This window comes from Scylla paramamosain, chromosome 2 (genome assembly GCF_035594125.1).
Source record: "Scylla paramamosain isolate STU-SP2022 chromosome 2, ASM3559412v1, whole genome shotgun sequence".
Classification (NCBI taxonomy): domain Eukaryota; kingdom Metazoa; phylum Arthropoda; class Malacostraca; order Decapoda; family Portunidae; genus Scylla; species Scylla paramamosain.
In genome coordinates, this window is record NC_087152.1 from 25071506 (window position 1) to 25089254 (window position 17749).

Genomic DNA, 17749 nt, shown 5'->3' on the forward strand with positions numbered 1-17749 from the left:
CCAACGGAGAAGAGGGGGTGACAGCATAAGCAGGATTAGAGGTCAGAAAAAGGTCAAGAATGTTGGGCGTATCTCCAAGATGGTCAGGAATACGAATAGGGTGTTGCACCAATTGCTCTAGGTCGTGGAGGATAGCAAAGTTGTAGGCTAGTTCACCAGGATGGTCAGTGAAGGGAGAGGAAAGCCAAAGCTGGTGGTGAACATTGGAGTCTCCAAAAATGGAGATCTCTGCAAAACGGAAGAGAGTCAGAATGTGCTCCACTTTTTAGAAGTTAAGTAGTCAAAGAATTTCTTAAAGTCAGAAGAGTTAGGTGAGAGGTATACAGTACAGATAAATTTAATTTGAGAGTGACTCTGTAGTCGTAGCCAGATCGTGGAAAACTTGGAAGATTCAAGAGCGTGGGCATGAGAGCAGGTTAAGTTGTTGCGCACTTAAACTCAACATCCAGCTTTGGATCGAAAATGAGGATAGAGAAAATAGGAAGGAACAGAAAAGGGGCTACTGTCAGTTGCCTCAGGCACCTGAGTTTGAGTGAGGAAAAGGTGAGGCTTAGAAGAGGAGAGGTGTTGTTCTACAGATTGAAAATTAGATCTTAAACCGTGAATGTTGCAGAAGTTAACGAAGAAAATGTTGAGGGGGTGTCAAAACACTGAAGGTCATTATCAGAAGGGCAATGAGACCTGGGGACATTTGTGGTCCCCTCCCCAGATGGGGACTCCAAGGCTGGTGTAGGAGTGGGCATGATAATTTTGAAATTTTGAGTGAAGGGTGTGTGTGTGTTATTAGGTGCATGTAGTTTTGTGTGGAGGAAGAGAGTTGTCTTTAGAGGGCAGGCTGTGACTGCCTCCTCGTGTTGTGAGACACAAAGGGAAACGTTCAGTGAGGTCACAGCTGGGTTTAATGATAAGTTCACAGCACCCCCTGATCTAGTGCTTTAGACATCACTGGGAGTAATTATTGTTTCAGCAGATGCCTACTGCCTCCTCCTCTTATGCATAAATGTATTCAGTTTTCAAACTTCCCAAACTTAATTAATTCCTGAGTGCCATTCAAAATCCAAAATGTTTGAAAACCAACATTATTTTCCCCATAGGAATCAAAAATGTAAATGTAATGTAAAATGGATTAAACTATTCCACGACACCAGTCTACCCTGTCCTAGTGGCTTATGATGGTTGCTCCCACAGCCAAGATGGTTACTTCACAACATCTCCAGCACACAAATTATTTATCCAGAAAGGATGTGACAGAACTCATCAGAAGATACTGCTTAGACCAATGTAGTGAAGGAAACCTTACAGAGGGACAAAGAGAGGAGCAATACACTTACTGTCAAAATAAAGGTGATCATAACACTTGGACATTATATTGTTTACTAATATCCCCCTTGATGAAACCATTCAGATCATCTGTAATGAACTATTTAAAGACCACGATAGTTTTAATTATACTAAAAACAATTTATCAGCTTATTAGACTTAGCAATTAAAGACTCCCCTTTTTTGTTTAATAAATTATATGTTCAAGTTGATGGCGTGGCCAAGGGTTCTTGTACACTCTTGTTAATGTTTTAAGTCACCATGAAACCAAGTGGCTGAATGATTGCCTTAGTAAATACAAACCTATGCTTTGAAAAAGATATGTTGATGACACGTTTCTTTTATTCAAACAATCTCAACAAATACTTAAATTCCTCAGTTATCTTAATTGAAAACACCCCAATATTGAATTCACATGTGACACAGAAAACAATGGCTCAATCGCATTTTTAGATATACTGGTAACTCATAATAATAAACTGCACACAGGAGTTTATCACAAATCAACTTTCACTGGTTTGGGGATTAATTATCTTTCTTTTATTCCTCAGTTACTTAAGATTAATACTATTAGAACCCTCCTATATTGATGCTATAGTCTATCTTCAAATTGGTTTATGTTTGACAAGATCAACTTTTAGGGAGTTTTCCATAATGATTGGTTTCTGCTAAGCATCATTAATAATACTATCTATAACTTTCTAGACAGTAAACTTAATAAGCCTTCCTCTAATGATGCCCAGATGACACTTAATAAATTTACCACCTTATACTATTAGAAAAAGAAAATGAAATTGAATTTAGTATCATGGTATTGTGCTTTAAGTATGGCACAGTTTCTTTAAATTTAAAGACAGCATTCCTACTGGACTCATCTCCAGCATCATTTATGAATTTAATTGTTTGAGTTGTAAGACTCGATATATTGGAGAAACCAAGAGGAATCTTACACTTAGAAATAGTGAACATAAATATACTTTGACATGTACACAGAAGCAACTAGCTCATCCCCCTTTCTCTGCAATAAGAACCACTCACACAAACATGACCACCCTTTCTTGAAAAAAAATTTTTTATAGTTAACAATGTGATCTACTGTCACATGTCATTTTTTTGTTTTATTATGCTCTTTACATATTTTTTTGCTCTTATTTTTAAAATTATATCTTTTTATATTGTATTAAATATAAAAATATATTTTAACCTGAAGATGTCTTCTGTGAAGGTGAATCATTGGAAGTAATAAAGTGAAGAAAAGAGAAATCTGGATGCTTTCCTTGGTCATCTCTATTGTGTCTCAGAACTTCATTATATATACATATATTGTTGTGAGCATCAAAATAGTGTTATAAAAAGGAAGAAAGACACAAGAATGAACAAGAGAAGAATGGAGGAAGGGGGAGAGAGAGAGAGAGAGAGAGAGAGAGAGAGAGAGAGAGAGAGAGAGAGAGAGAGAGAGAGAGCTGGGGATGAGACTTGGATGCATCCCTGAAGCCTGAAGCTTCTACTAAAATATTTATTCACGCAGTAACTCATATTCCCAACATAAATTTCCTTACTTTCCCTTGTCCATTCAATTCAAATTTTACCCAGTATTTAGTAGAAGAGTTGCTCTCGAATAAAGTAATCAGTATTCATCTAGTCCCCCTAGTTTGACCATTAGAATTTTCATAAGTAAAGTGTTTTATTCATGTAAGCCAGTGTAGAAAGCAGAGAGTGCAACACGCAAGCATGTGGGTGTATGTGTGTATGTACAAGGGTAAGTCAATAAGTATCTGCACTTTTATTCTAATTGTTTGTGAATAGGCTGTATGGCTTTGTGTGCTATGCCGGGTTGTAGATGGCTCCGCCCTCCTCCCTTGTGGTTGGTTTCAGCGTTACCACTTCTGTGCGCTCTGCGCTGTTGAGAAGTAAGGATGAATGCACCACTCTCCATTTGCACCAAAGAAGAACAACGCTCTGTAATCCGTTTTTTTTTTTTTTTGTGGTCTGAAGATGTACCAGGAGCTGAAATCCATAGAAGACTTTCAGTACAATACAGGGGCAATGTTTTACCACGACGTAGTGTTTATGAGTGGATTGAGCAATTCAAAAGCGGTCGGACAAGTGTGGAGGATGAGAAACGCAATGGACGCCCAGCCACAGCCACTACTGACGCTGAGTCAACCCTCTGCAGGAAAAGTGATGCTCACAGTTTTTTGGGACTCACGAGGGCCAATTCTGGAACATTACCTGGAAACAGGGTCAACAGTAAACAGTGAACGCTACAGTGATATGCTTATCAACAAGTTGAAGCCGGCAATTCGCAACAAATGCCGAGGTCTATTGTCGGAAGGCGTTCTTTTGTTGCATGACAACGCCCGTCCACATACTGCCGCCCACACCATTGATACTCTTCAAGAACTTCATTTCGAGGTGTTGGAACATCCTGCATACAGTCCTGATCTCGCCCCTTCTGATTACCATCTGTTTGGTCCACTTAAAGATGCTTTAAGAGGCCGTCGTTTCGCCACCGATCAGCAGGTGAAGGAAGCGGTGCATATGTGGTTCAATGCTCAACAGAAAACGTTTTTTTCTGAGGGTATCGAAAAGCTAGTGCAATGATGGACCAAGTGCATTGAAAAGCAGGGTGACTATGTTGAAAAATGATGTTGTTGTAAACTTTGTATTGCTGTTGTATTAAATAAAAAAATTGGAGTGCGGATACTTATTGACTTACCTTCGTATGTTGCCACCCCATTCCCCCTCTCTTGTACACCTGCTCCCCCCTTAATTGTAGCAGAGGAAGAGTGATGCACTTTCCCCTAGTCAGTCACTACTCTTAGAGGGAGCAGATGTATTGAGACGGTCAGTAATATCTGGAGGAAACTGAGACAGGATAACAGTTAGTCAGGTCACTTGCTTTAAGGAGAAAAGTGAGTAATTACCGCTCGTACACCCCAGCCTACTTACACAGTATAGGAATCTCCATAGTAGCCTGCCTGGGAGAGTAGTTGCGTATAACACTCCATACCCAGGAAAGTGACTCCTTGGCTGTGTGTGCGTGCGGGCTGAGTTCTTGTACAGTGAGCAGTGATTACCCTCGTGTGTGTTTATGGGCACTCGTTTGTATTTGTTTCCCATGTCTCTTGTTAGTGAGCTTGTTTTGTGTTAAATGCTACTGTTGACTGATGCTGTTCAGCCATAGAGGAATTAAATGAATAGCTGTGTAGTGAACTTTACTTCCTCCTCACATGCTGACAAGGCCTGCTGTCCAGGAGGCAGTAAACGACACCATTCGGCTTGAGGCTATAACATGCTGTTGGACAGTGGAAGAAGGATTTGTTATGAGGGTTTTATACCTCAACCATACATGTATTATTGTTTGTTATAATTATTTCTCCCTAGATGTGGTTGGTCCTTTCACAGCTGTGGGAGTTAACTGTCGTTAGAGTATTTTCCTTGCCTGTTGATGGGTAAAACAGACTGGTGACCTCAGTTAGTGCAACCTGGTGTTATGACTTGTGAAAAGGGTGCAGAGAGTCACAAGGGACCCTGTACACCCATATCCCGTATTTGAGCCCTGCACTGAATCCACATAGAGATGGTTCAGGGAAGCTAGTCCAAGTACATCAGCTTTGTGAACTGGGGCTGGAAACTGTGGTCATATATATATATATATATATATATATATATATATATATATATATATATATATATATATATATATATATATATATATATATATATATATATATATATATATATATAAAGACTCAAGCCTTCCCAATGGGCACGGCACGTGAATTCGATGTGGATTATTCATGGATTTCTGGTGAAATCTTGAGTACGCAAGTATTCACTAAATTTCCACGTCTTTTCCACATGGATAACTGGTTACCAGATTCACGTGAATAACTGGAAAAAGAAATCACGTGATTTCTTTAGTAATTTTATACACGCATAAATCTGGTACTTGAATTCACGTGATAATACATTACTAAAAATGGCATTCTGGGCGTTAATTATATGCTTTTGTTAACATTAAATTTAAAATAAAATAGTAAAAATAAGGTCAGTCCAGAACATTATACATCCACCTTGATTAATTTTAGTTGTTATATTTCATCTGTAGCCTACTAATGATAATCCATATATTCGCAACCTTCATACATATATATAGGCTACAAAATTTTGAGCTGCCCGCTAAATCAAATAGTCTACCCGGCCGCCAGGCAATGCACCATGCAGTCACTGAAACACGGAGATTAAATTGAGTATTCATCTCTCTCTCTCTCTCTCTCTCTCTCTCTCTCTGATGTATTTATTTTCTTTACATCAATAAATTATTTTAATTTGAATTTGAATTTTTCTCTATTGTTGTCCGTAAATGCTGGCAAACCACAAAGTAATCATATTATGTATTATGAAATAGATTTCAGGGTAGCATTGTTGGAATATATTAAGGAATTATCACCATAGTAAGCTAAAATAATAGGGCGAGGGAGTTTGCGCAACGCGCTGCTCGGATGGTCTGCCTTGTACGTGCCAGGCTGCCAGCCTCGGCCGTTGGCGCGAAAACTGTGGGAAAGACAGGGACAGTTCAGGAAGTCTCAGGCTGTTTTGGAGCCTTTCGTGGCTGTGCTAGCAAATAGCAGGTATGTAGTGATGTATTCAAGTGTGAGGATTACCTGTGGGCAAAGTGTAGGATGTCAGTGGAGTGTACAAGGAAAGGGAGAGCGTGATTGGAGAGAGTGTTGGACAAGAATTTTTAGGCGGCAGTGAATCTAGTCCTAGAGTGTTTCTTCATCTGCTCTAGGGGCTATGTGAGTTGCAGCGGCTGTGCGAGAAGACGCCTGTCTGCCCTACGGTAGTGATAGGTGTGCTCGTCACCTCTTATCCAGAGATGACCCTACCGGGGTGGAGTGGAGTGGGGTGGGGCCTGAGTGGAGTGGTTCTTACCTGGTTGGGCTCCCGAGGGAACCCCACAATGGCTAGCACGCCAGCCCGGAAATTTTTTAAAAGAACAGAGGACTATAAACTGAAGAAATGGCTGGAAAGTGTGCTATACACCCAAAGTATTTACAAACATCAAGGGATAGTCGGGTGCACATAACCTAACGCCACATATCACTCGCCTACCTGGCCGTCTTGCCACGGTTTTGGGGTAATGAACAACGCTTATTTATATTTGAATACATGGCCGAAGATCTTTTGTCATTAAGACACCCATTTATTAAACAGGTCTAACACCTCTACACTCGAGAACCCCGTAAAGTAAGATAAATATTAATTCAATTAATGCAATATCTTACCTTGTAATGGGGATAGAGACCCGGCGGGGACACTTATAGAAACCTTAACCATAATGTAAGACTCCAGTAAGGCAAACAAGGCCGTAGGTAAGGTAATCTTTTGGTGTAGCTAAAGTAAAATATTACCACTAAAACTAATGAATCCTAATCTAAAACAATCTAAAATAACCTATCCTACCTAACTTAACCTAAATTACAGGGCGAAGGCAATTTTTTTTTCATTTCCCCACCTAACCTAACCAAACCAAACCAAACCTAACCCACTAACCTAACCTGATTCGAAGTATTGGGGTGGTGGTGAGGGGCAAGTATTTTTTTTACGAACCAAAAAATTGCCAATTTATAAATAGCACATCGAAATCTATAAAAAGAAAGTAGTTTCAACCCGAAAATCCTAATCTGACCTCTGCTATAATAATTCTGCAAAATATTTTAGGCCAAGTATATACAAAGTTTAGATGATTGCCTTAATTATTGTTCACTAACCAAACCCAAGATTTCCTAAGCTAACCTAACCTAACCTTTCCAGAAATTACCTGCCAAAATGGAAGGAAGGGTTTGCCACCCCCTTCCTTGTTCAAGTAGTCATTATGGGTAAAAGTGTAGAGTCCTTTCTCGGCGTTATTACTGGTTTGTTTTTTTCCTCGTTTTCCCAGCACCAACAAACTTTAAGACGTGGCGGGAAGGCGGAGTTTTAGGGTGGAGGAAGCCACATAGGGCAAATTTGGCAAGACCCACAATTACCATGAGGGTTTTGATCCCTTCACTTCTCACTTGTGTGGTTATTAGTGATCTATGATGCGTTATTAATAATAAAATACAGAAATACACCTTATAGTACTACTAACATGATATACTGTTATGAATTTAGTGACAACGAAAATGTATATAGCTATGTATTTTTCTTTAACTGGGATGCATTATGCTAAAAATGCAGTGTTTGCAATTTCTTTATGGCATTTCTGCCAGAAACATCACTGGTATTATTTCTACTTCCCCATATGCATACTAAGCCTGTTAATATAGCTGCAGTAGTTTTCATGTGTGTAGTGGTAAAACCACTTTTGTCTGTAAATTATCAGTTACTGAATAGTAACTAGTTTTGAAGAGGTCAGATAGAATGTTTTCAAACTTAGGAAATTAATTTTACTAGGATGTGATGTGAAATTTGCACAGACAGACCATTAGTAACAATTAATTTCAGGAAGAGCGTATCCTGCTACTGTATGGGCTGGATCAACCTCAACTTGTAACTGGTGGTAGCTACTCCATCCATTAATTCTTTCCCTCTGTTGAGACAACTTAAAGTGAGTATGTATATATAATGTCTTATTGAATGTTCTATCTATGCATGATGTACTGCTTCAAATTTACTTTACGGACCTTTAAAGTCTGACTGATCACCTATATCACTGTCATATTGAAACTCTCTTCAGAAGGCAATTTTTTGCTACTTTGTGTTGTGTGTAATCATTGAGCTCGTTTGTGTTGTAGTATGTAATCTTTAAGCTACTCTGTGTTTTGTGTAAACTGCAGAACTACTTTAATTTGTTTTTGTGTACTCTAAACTAATATATTTCATTTGTTATCTTTCAGAGTAATAAACCACTACTCTAACTCTCCTATTTTTCCCTGACTTTTGATCACAGTCTCTTCTCAATTAATTATGTCTTACCATAAAAGATACAGGCAGATACAACGTGAGCTCAAGGAACTGATGGTTAGTAGTAGTGAAGAGGAAGCTGACTGGGTTCATCAAAACACCAAAATTCCCAAACTTTACCATAATAACTCTGACCCATCTTTAAGCTTTTCTGACCAGGACAGTTGTGAAAGTACATCCTTATCCCCCTTGATAGTAACTGCACCAGAAGAATTAAACACAGATGATGAGAGTCACCACCATATATCTGATTTGGCACTTGAAGAAGGATTAGCTTTATGGGCATCAAAAAATAACATTACACGCCAGGCAGCAAATGAATTATTGGAGCTGTTGAGGAATAATGGGCATAATCTACCTAAAGATTCACGCACTTTGATGGAAACTCCAAGGTATGTAGAGGTATTAGAAAAATGTGGAGGACACTATTATTATTTTGGGATTGGTTCATGTTTGCAAAATATATTGAAGACTCATCCAGCATTTTAAAAGAAAATGATTCGGTTAAACTCAGTGTAAACATAGATGGTATTCCTTTACATAAATCAAGCAATGAACAGTTCTGGCCTATACTGATAAAGTTCAGCTGCTTTAAGCCAGCATTAGTTGCTCTGTATTGTGGAAAGACTAAACTAGATTCTATTGACAGTTTTTTGGAAGATTTTCTTCAAGAATATAAGCAACATTCTGAAAATGGTTTAGTTTTTGAAGGGAAAAGACTGGCAGTAAGAATAGTTGCATTTATTTGTGATGCACCTGCACGCTCATTTATCAAATGCATAAAAGGGCACAATGGGTATTACTCATGTGAGAGATGTGAAATTAAAGGAACCTGGCAATCACATGTTCTTGTATTAGACTCTGCACAACCCTGTAATGAAAGATCTGATGAGAAATTCAATCAGGAACAGTACAGGGATTCTCATCAGTTAGGAAAAAGTCCTTTGATTCAGTATGGAATATCTTGCGTGAAAGGGTTTCCACTGGATTACATGCATATGATTTGCCTTGGTGTTACCAGAAGAATGCTACTTTTCCTCATAAGAGGTTCTAAGAAATGCAAACTCTCTCAGCTTCAAATAAGTTTAATTTCTTCTTCTTTAGAGAGTCTTTCCAACAAACTACCAAGTGAATTTGCTAGACAGCCACGATCACTAGCTGTAATTGATCGCTGGAACGCCACCGAATTTAGACAGTATATATTATACACAAGTATTGTTGTCCTGAAAGATGTTGTTCCTGATATTATATACAAAAACAGTCTTTTGCTTACTGTGTCCTTATCAGTTTTATTGAATTCCAATGATGAAATACGAAATTCTTACTTACCATATGTAAGAGAATTACTTAAGTGTTTTGTACAACAGTGTCGAGATATATATGGTCAAAGTTTTATTGTATATAATGTTCATAATCTTCTTCACTTGGTAGATGATGTAGAGAATTACCAGTGTTCCCTTAATGACATTTGTGCTTTCCCATACGAGAATGAACTTCACAAAATAAAGCAGTTAGTGAGGTCATCAAACAATCCAGTTTCTCAAGTTTTCAAAAGACTTGCAGAAAAGAAAATGTTTAATGAATCAAAAGTGACAGAAGCTAATCACAGAATATATATATCTACAAAATACAAAAATAATTGTTTCATGTTAAAAAATGAAGATTTTGTGTTCCTTAGGAAACTAAAAAATGATGTCTACTATGAATGTGATGTTCTTCGTCAAAGCCAAACTGAAAATTTTTTTACTGAACCATGCAATTCTAAACTCATTAACATTGTGTTTATGAAAAATAAGAGTAATTTAAAAAAGAAAGTAATTCACTTAGAGCAGCTGCATAGAAAGGTGATAAAATTGCCATACAAAGATGGTGTTGTTTTAGTACCAGTTGTACATGACATTTCCAGTTAGGTGGGCAGTTGTACATGGTGTATTCTCATGACTGATATGTGTTTACTAAAGAGAAGTTAAGCAAAACGTTTCAGATCTGCAGGATTTTAGTCTTCATACACAAGTTGTATTTGTTATGTATCTCTCTTATGGCCATTGTTCTTTATCTCAAAACTGTTCATCTGCATCTTCACTCTCCTCTTCGTCTCCCTTGTGCCTTGTGTGCCAGTACAGCCCGGAGTGCTGCTCTTCGGCTTATGAAGAGGATTTTGTCAGGTTGAGACATGGGTAATTGTTTCTATACTACATTTAAAATATAGAAATTAGGTTTTTATTCTTGTCATATACCTATCTGAAGAGGTAAAACTGCCAACATGCCTAGCTTTTAAATATTGTATTATTCGTACTTGAATATCTTACTGCTGATGTTATTAATGAAACAAAATATGCAAAGCATGAACATAGCCCATTGATTAATTATATTTTATATTTAGAATGTGGAAACGAGCAGTTTGGTTGGAGGGTAAGAAAGAAGAAGAGGGTGTGGTGCCATCCAGCTGGGTATTAGAAGAGAACCAAACCTTGTTTTGGCCACAAGGAGTTAATGCTGAGAATGCCCTTCATAATCAGCAAGAACCAGACCCTGCATCATGGAGAAAGTTTATGTTGAAAAAAGTGAAGATCACTTCTGGTTGGTGTTTTACTATTATCTTGCTGTTATTGGATGACGTTCACTTTCATGTTTATTCACCTCAGAAATGCTCATTTTTGTTGCCTTTTAGCTGTACCTGATTGAGATAAATGTCACAAAAATTTAGGGCTGGTAATGAAATGTTTGGCGCCTGAGATGGGCAGTGGTCGAGGTATGCAATATATATATATATATATATATATATATATATATATATATATATATATATATATATATATATATATATATATATATATATATATATATATATATATATGGGTTATGAACAAGATGTACTCAGTACCGTAACTTTATTTTGCGCTACGTTACGCCACTCAGACTCGATGGCATCTTCAGGCTAATATAAGAGGTATTGGTGTGGAATCTTATATTATAATATTTTAAGTATTTTGGTGTAATTGTAAATTTAATATGTATTTTATTCTATTAGACTGAAGATGCCAGCAGTCTGAGTGGCGAAACTTAGTGCAAAATAAAGTTATGGTACTGAGTACGTCTTGTTCATAACCCAAGTATTTCAAGAAACTTCATCAACGCTATATATATATATATATATATATATATATATATATATATATATATATATATATATATATATATATATATATATATATATATATATATATATATATATATATATATATATATATATATATATATATATATATATTTTTTTTTTTTCCCCCTCAGATAGTTTTCAAGAATGCGATACCTACCATCTGACATCTACGGTGGAGAGTTCTGAGAGCAACAGTGATCCTGATGAAGGTCTACTCATGAGAAAAAGGAGAAAACGTTGTAAGAAAAATCTGCCTGATGACTTTGTCAGCAGTGAAAACTTACATGGTAGGCATACCTGGTCATATTTGAAAACAATTTATGAAAGAAGAAAATCATAACAGTGAATACAACAGCAATACTATTGTTCATTAATAATTAGATTGACAAACTGAGAGAACTGAGAGGTGGGGGATAGCTGGGAAAACACAAAGTGGTTTGGTTAGCAAATTTCTTCAATCTCATTTTTGTCTACAAAGTGTCTGACTGTAAACATCTACAGGTGAAGGGTTTCCCCGGACTATTCACTGACTCCTTTTATTTGTCTTTGACAGCCCCCAACACCAAGCCCTTTCACAGTTTTTTTTTTTTTTTTCGTGTCTTTGTAATATGTAATGATTTTTCCACAGAAGCTGTCCACATGAAGCCAGCCTCACAGAAGCCACAGGTCACAACCTCTCAAGATAAGGTAGCTTCTGCTCCTTCACAGGTTGTACTTCCAACACCTCCTCCTAAGGTGTCTTTGGATATGCGGTCCACCAGAACCCATGGGATGATGGAGTGCAGTGCAACAAAAGATTCGGTATCCAGCAAGACATCCAAGTCATCTGACAACAGTGATGGCAGTGGCCAGCATGACAGGAGACATCATGACACGCCTTACCAAAAAAGAAACCATGATCGAGGTGACAATCTTGACCACCATGACAGGAGACACCATGACACACCTCACCGAAGAAGAAGCCATGACCAAGGTGACGTGCTTAAAAAGTTCTCAGATTCAAATGTGACAGAAATACAAATGATAGTTGCAGCAAAATTGCGTAATGCTCCAAAATTGAAAAATGAAAATTAGCTGATGTAAAATGGTACTTACAATCAGTTAAGATCTGCAAGAATGTTAAAACAAACCAATCTTTGTCTCATGCATGACCTTGGTGAAGTAAAGTATTTTCATACCAAGATGAACTGCAATAGCGCAGTGAAAAATCTAGTCATACCCACTGCCACCAGGAGTCTAACCCGGGTCTCTTGAGTGAGAGCCAGACAGCAAGACCACTACACCACTGTGGTGTAGGGGTCTTGCTGCCTGGCTCTCACTCAAGAGACCCGGGTTCGACTTCTGGTGGCAGTGGGTATGACTAGATAAAGTATTTTCATTTTGTATGTTACTAAAAAAATGCTGGTAAATTTATCTCATGACTGATTGTACACAGATGACCTTATATATTGTAACTATGTGTACATTTCCCTTCCTCCCCCCTCTCTCTCTCTCTTAAAGAAGCTCTTTTTCTATCAGAATGACAAAATTTATTGATGTGTAAACAGTATAAGGGGGGATGTTAGAGAAGCTTAAGAATGAAAGAACCAGGACCGCCGAGAACCGAACCTCAGACAAGCTGTTCCCGCCACCACGCTAACCTGGTCCTGGTTCTTTCAACTTGTCGTTATGGGATTCAAGCTTAAGAATGGTTTTAAGATGTGGAGAGAGACTTACTGCTGTAAAATTTGAACCGATTGGGATATTACCTCATGATATTTATGTGAGATGATATTAATGATCTCAGATTATAAAAGCAAACTAGTATTATTAACAGTGATTTATTTTGTAATTTAGTAATAGATATAACATTTTAATTTATAATTTTGCTTTTGCCTACCACTTAGGTTCCCATGTATTTTTACGTAAATGAAAAAGTATGGAGCTACACAAGTATCAATTCACAAAATGCTTAATTTCATTGACAACTGTGGTCTGTATTGTTTTAAGCATATTGTGTACTTGTGGCAGGCCTGGTATTCTTTGCATATATTCCCCCTGGGGCTACATAGATACTAGAATGTAGCCCTCTCCATGTCGGCTGTGTGCCGTAAGAGGCGACTGATTCTGGCCCTGGGTGGGGATCTCTTTTACTAGCCCATAGCAGGTCTTTTTACCACTTGACATATTTTCCCTTCTCATTTCCCTTTGCTTTCTGTCCATTTTCTTTTACGTTCTCTTACTTTTCCGAGTGGTGGGCTGACTCTTTGTCAGAGTGAGGGTTGGTGTCCTTTACTTCCCATAGCCATTTCTGTCTTTCTCTTGTTCTATATACCTCTACTGTTTAGGGTGACACTAGGCTGGGGATCTGCCCATTCTTCTCTACCTTTTATAGTCCCACTTGTGGCACATGCCCAGGGATAATGCTAGGCACAAGTGCCATGGGAACCCATTTATTGAGTCGTGGCCCGGGATGGCGGATGGTCACCCTCACAGTTCAAGGGTGGTTTCTGCTGTTCTGGACCATGGCATGGGGAGGTAATGCATAGGAGCAGGTGTCAGGCTATGGATGGATTGTGGCTAAACAAAGTTTTAATTTTTTGTATTACTGGGATCATCCATTTATATATTGCAGTTATTCTTCATTCAAGTCAGATATCTTGAAAGCCTTTATATATAAAAATGCAAGCACTAACTTTTTTTTTTTTTTCATAAAATATGGAAATTATTTTGGTTTTGATATTTTTACAAGGATGAAGATTATTAAATTTATGAAAAAGTGTAAGACTGAAGAATATATATATACACACTTTCTGTATTACTTGTATTTTTTACATGCCTACCTTGTATTCTGAAATTGCACAGTACTATGGTTGCATTCAACAAGTGTGAAGGCTGCATTATCGTGCTCTACCAGCCTGCCTGTCAACAATGTGCGGTCTCGTAAAGGATATGTTTCTGTTTATAATAGCCTATTCAACTATAGCTTACGTAAATGATACAGAAACATATACTGAGAGACTGGATGCACTGATGACATGCAGATTACCAGAGCACGATAATGCAGCCTTCAAACTTGTTGGAATCAACTACAAAAGCTCAGATAATTCACGGATAAATAAACACATGGATTATTCCACCAGATATTACCGTGTATTACACGTGAATTTGTACACGTGTATTCCACGTGTTCATTTTCACGTGAATTCGATTTTGCATTTTCCATCAAATATCCATGAGTAATCCACGTGCAGGATCCACGTGTATTCCACGTGAATTACGTGACATTTGCCCACTGGGTTGTCTCCTTCCTCACACATCTTGTCATGTTGCAGTCTCAATACTCTCTCTGCCCCTCAGTGCCACAGGATGCCTCACACTGCTTCAAATGTCACCATTTTTTGACAGGTGTCACTTTACTACACTTATTCTGGCTTGTAAGATGTAAGTATGAATCATGCAGATTATCAATTGTTACTTATACTCACAGAACTACAATCAAACATTACCGTATAACAATTATTCTATGGTTACCCAATACACTAAAACAAACACACACACACACACACACACACACACACATTATTATTATTATTATTATTATTATCATTATCATCATTATTACTTTATTGACCACAACAGAATACACTACTTTTAACATGAAATTAAAAAAGTTAAAGGTAAAATGGCAGTGACATTGTTGGTCCATTGCAAAGTAGCAAAACTATTATGAAGTCCATTAAGGGCAAGTAGACAGTATTAATACAGTATCACTATAAAAGGACAAGTTAAAATATGTAATGCTCCACAAATGATTTACAAATAATAATTGTTTCTATAGCTGGTTATTTGATTTTATAAAATAATAGAATATTTCTAACATTATATAGATGTTCTTTTAAAAGAAAATAACAATATAGAATAAACACTTAAAAATTCTAGCAATAAAATGTAAAAAGTTATTATACACCAAAATTATGAAATAATAAAAGATAAAACTAATGAAACTAATCTAATTAAAAAAAATGAATTACTTGTTGTCAATCAACAACTTAAAAATACAAGATAAAATAAATAAAACTTCCTACATAGCTAAAGTCACAAAAATAATAAAACAACACTTGACAAAAATAACATCAAATACAAAATGATCGACATGCCGGAAATTCAGTCTGTAAATTACTAAAACTTCCTAGATAATTTTGCATACAAGTGTGTTATCCACATTTGCCAAAAATAAGTTACTGATGGATCAAAACTGACAGGAGTCTTGTATGTGCTGTAGTAAGGGACAGCACTTGATCACATCCACCTTGGTCTACATGTCACAAGTGTACACTCTCTCTGCCAGTAGAAGGTGGCCCCGCCCCCTCCTACTCCACCTGCTAACCTTCACTGCCAGAGAGTGAGTCAACACATGAAACTGAGTAAATGCCATTCTGTGAAATTCACTTACATTATGCTTTGTCACATAGACTTTGTCACTTCAAGACTTGGATTGATTGTAGTCCTATATGTTATTTGCCCTGATGTCACAGAGTTAAGCACACTATTTTTTTTAATTCATCTCACCCTACATGAATGTCATCAGGGTTCTCCTGCAACAAGTCTGTCACATACAGTCTTGTGTTCATTCTTGTGTTCAGTATGGTCTTTACTGCAAAGGCAAAAGGGTCATCATTCATTGCCTCCCTTTCTCTCCATTTACTGTTAAAGAAATCCCTTTGTCTTTTTCTTAATAAGAACTCTTAATGGAGGGCATCCAGAATCCAGGTAACAAATGTCATTACATGTGGTTTCCCTGACATCAAGGAGACTCTTCATAGCCCAGTCTTATAGTTTTTTTTTTCTTTTTTATGTAGGAAGGACACTGGCCAAGGGCAACAAAAAATCCAATAAAAAAAAAATGCCCACTGAAATGCCAGTCCCATAAAAGGGTCAAAAGCAGTAGTCAAAAATTGATGAATGTCTTGAAACCTCTCTCTTGAAGGAATTCAAGTCATAGGAAGGTGGAAATACAGAAGCAGGCAGGGAGTTCCAGAGTTTACCAGCGAAAGGGATGAATGATTGAGAATACTGGTTAACTCTTGCGTTAGAGAGGTGGACAGAATAGGGGTGAGAGAAAGAAGAAAGTCTTGTGCAGTGAGGCCGCGGGAGGAGAGGAGGCATGCAATTAGCAAGATCAGAAGAGCAGTTAGCATGAAAATAGCGGTAGAAAACGGCTAGAGATGCAACATTGCGGCAGTGAGAGAGAGGCTGAAGACAGTCAGTTAGAGGAGAGGAGTTGATGAGACGAAAAGCTTTTGATTCCACCCTGTCTAGAAGAGCAGTATGAGTGGAACCCTCCCCAGACATGTGAAGCATACTCCATACACTTGAAACACTTGAAACACTTTATTATACTTTGCATGAGTTAAAACATAGATTAAATATATTTTTGAATAGCAAAGCAGCCCATATAAAGCCGAGGCCTTTTGGGCAGTATTACTTATAAGATAATTAAATTATCTTCTCAAACCCATTCCATATGTTGCCAGTAGCATAGGCAATATCTTTACATACACAAATATACATATTAACTTTGTCCATACATACATGTATACTAACATGCATCCGCCCATACATACACACATTCACACACAATCATAACACACATAGGCATATAAATGATATATGTAATATACATACACAAATGCAAACACGCATATATACACAATATTTTATTACAATGTACGTGACACCAGTGACATAACTATTTATTTTATTTTATTTTGTTTTGTGTTGCCTGATTGAATGAATGTTTGATTGTCAATTTAATAAGTGGAAATTATATGTTTCTTAATTTTTTTTTTAAATGAAAGTATTGTGGGTAATAATCTAATGTGTTCTGGAATCGAATTCCATGTTTTTGGGCCAGTATAAGATAATGAATGTTGAAATATCGTTAGGTGGTGAAGTGGTATGGAGAGGTTGTCTCGAGCACGTGTAGGATAGTTATGTTGATGTCTTATAGCTGTATTGTTTGTGTCTTTAATTTGTTTGTACATCTGAATTCCAATTTGCACTTTATTAATATCAAATAACTTCAATATATTTGTCTCTTTGAAAAGAAGTTGTATGAGCAAAATAGTCACTGAATGTTATGATTCTAATTTTTTTTTTTTGCAATCTGAAGAGTGGTATCAGGTGTGTTGGATAGGTGTTGCACCAGATAGGTATGCAGTACTGTAAGTGTGGTAAAACATGTGCATTGTATAAAATTATAAGTACATATTGTGGAACTAAATCTTTAATCTGGTACAGGAGGGAAACAATCCTGGATAATTTCAGCAT

The 17749-nt window shown here is 37.2% G+C and overlaps 1 protein-coding gene across 1 annotated transcript; it reads left to right on the forward strand.

Annotated features, from left to right (window-relative positions):
* The first annotated feature begins 5793 nt into the window (after positions 1-5793).
* On the forward strand, positions 5794-14234 carry LOC135112085 (uncharacterized). Its single transcript, XM_064026034.1, has 5 exons — positions 5794-5957; positions 10401-10454; positions 10661-10857; positions 11569-11724; positions 12066-14234. Exons 3-5 carry the CDS (start codon positions 10662-10664, stop codon positions 12509-12511), a joined length of 798 nt encoding a protein of 265 aa, XP_063882104.1. The 5' UTR covers positions 5794-5957; positions 10401-10454; position 10661; the 3' UTR covers positions 12512-14234.
* Positions 14235-17749: the final 3515 nt, after the last annotated feature.

Bases quoted from the DNA above. Each gene is read 5' to 3' on its own strand.
- LOC135112085 (XM_064026034.1), top strand. From the start codon at position 10,662: ATGTGGAAACGAGCAGTTTGGTTGGAGGGTAAGAAAGAAGAAGAGGGT. The intron at 10,858-11,568 runs GTTGGTGTTTTA...TTTCCCCCTCAG, and splicing joins AAAAGTGAAGATCACTTCTG to ATAGTTTTCAAGAATGCGAT. The intron at 11,725-12,065 runs GTAGGCATACCT...ATTTTTCCACAG, and splicing joins CAGCAGTGAAAACTTACATG to AAGCTGTCCACATGAAGCCA.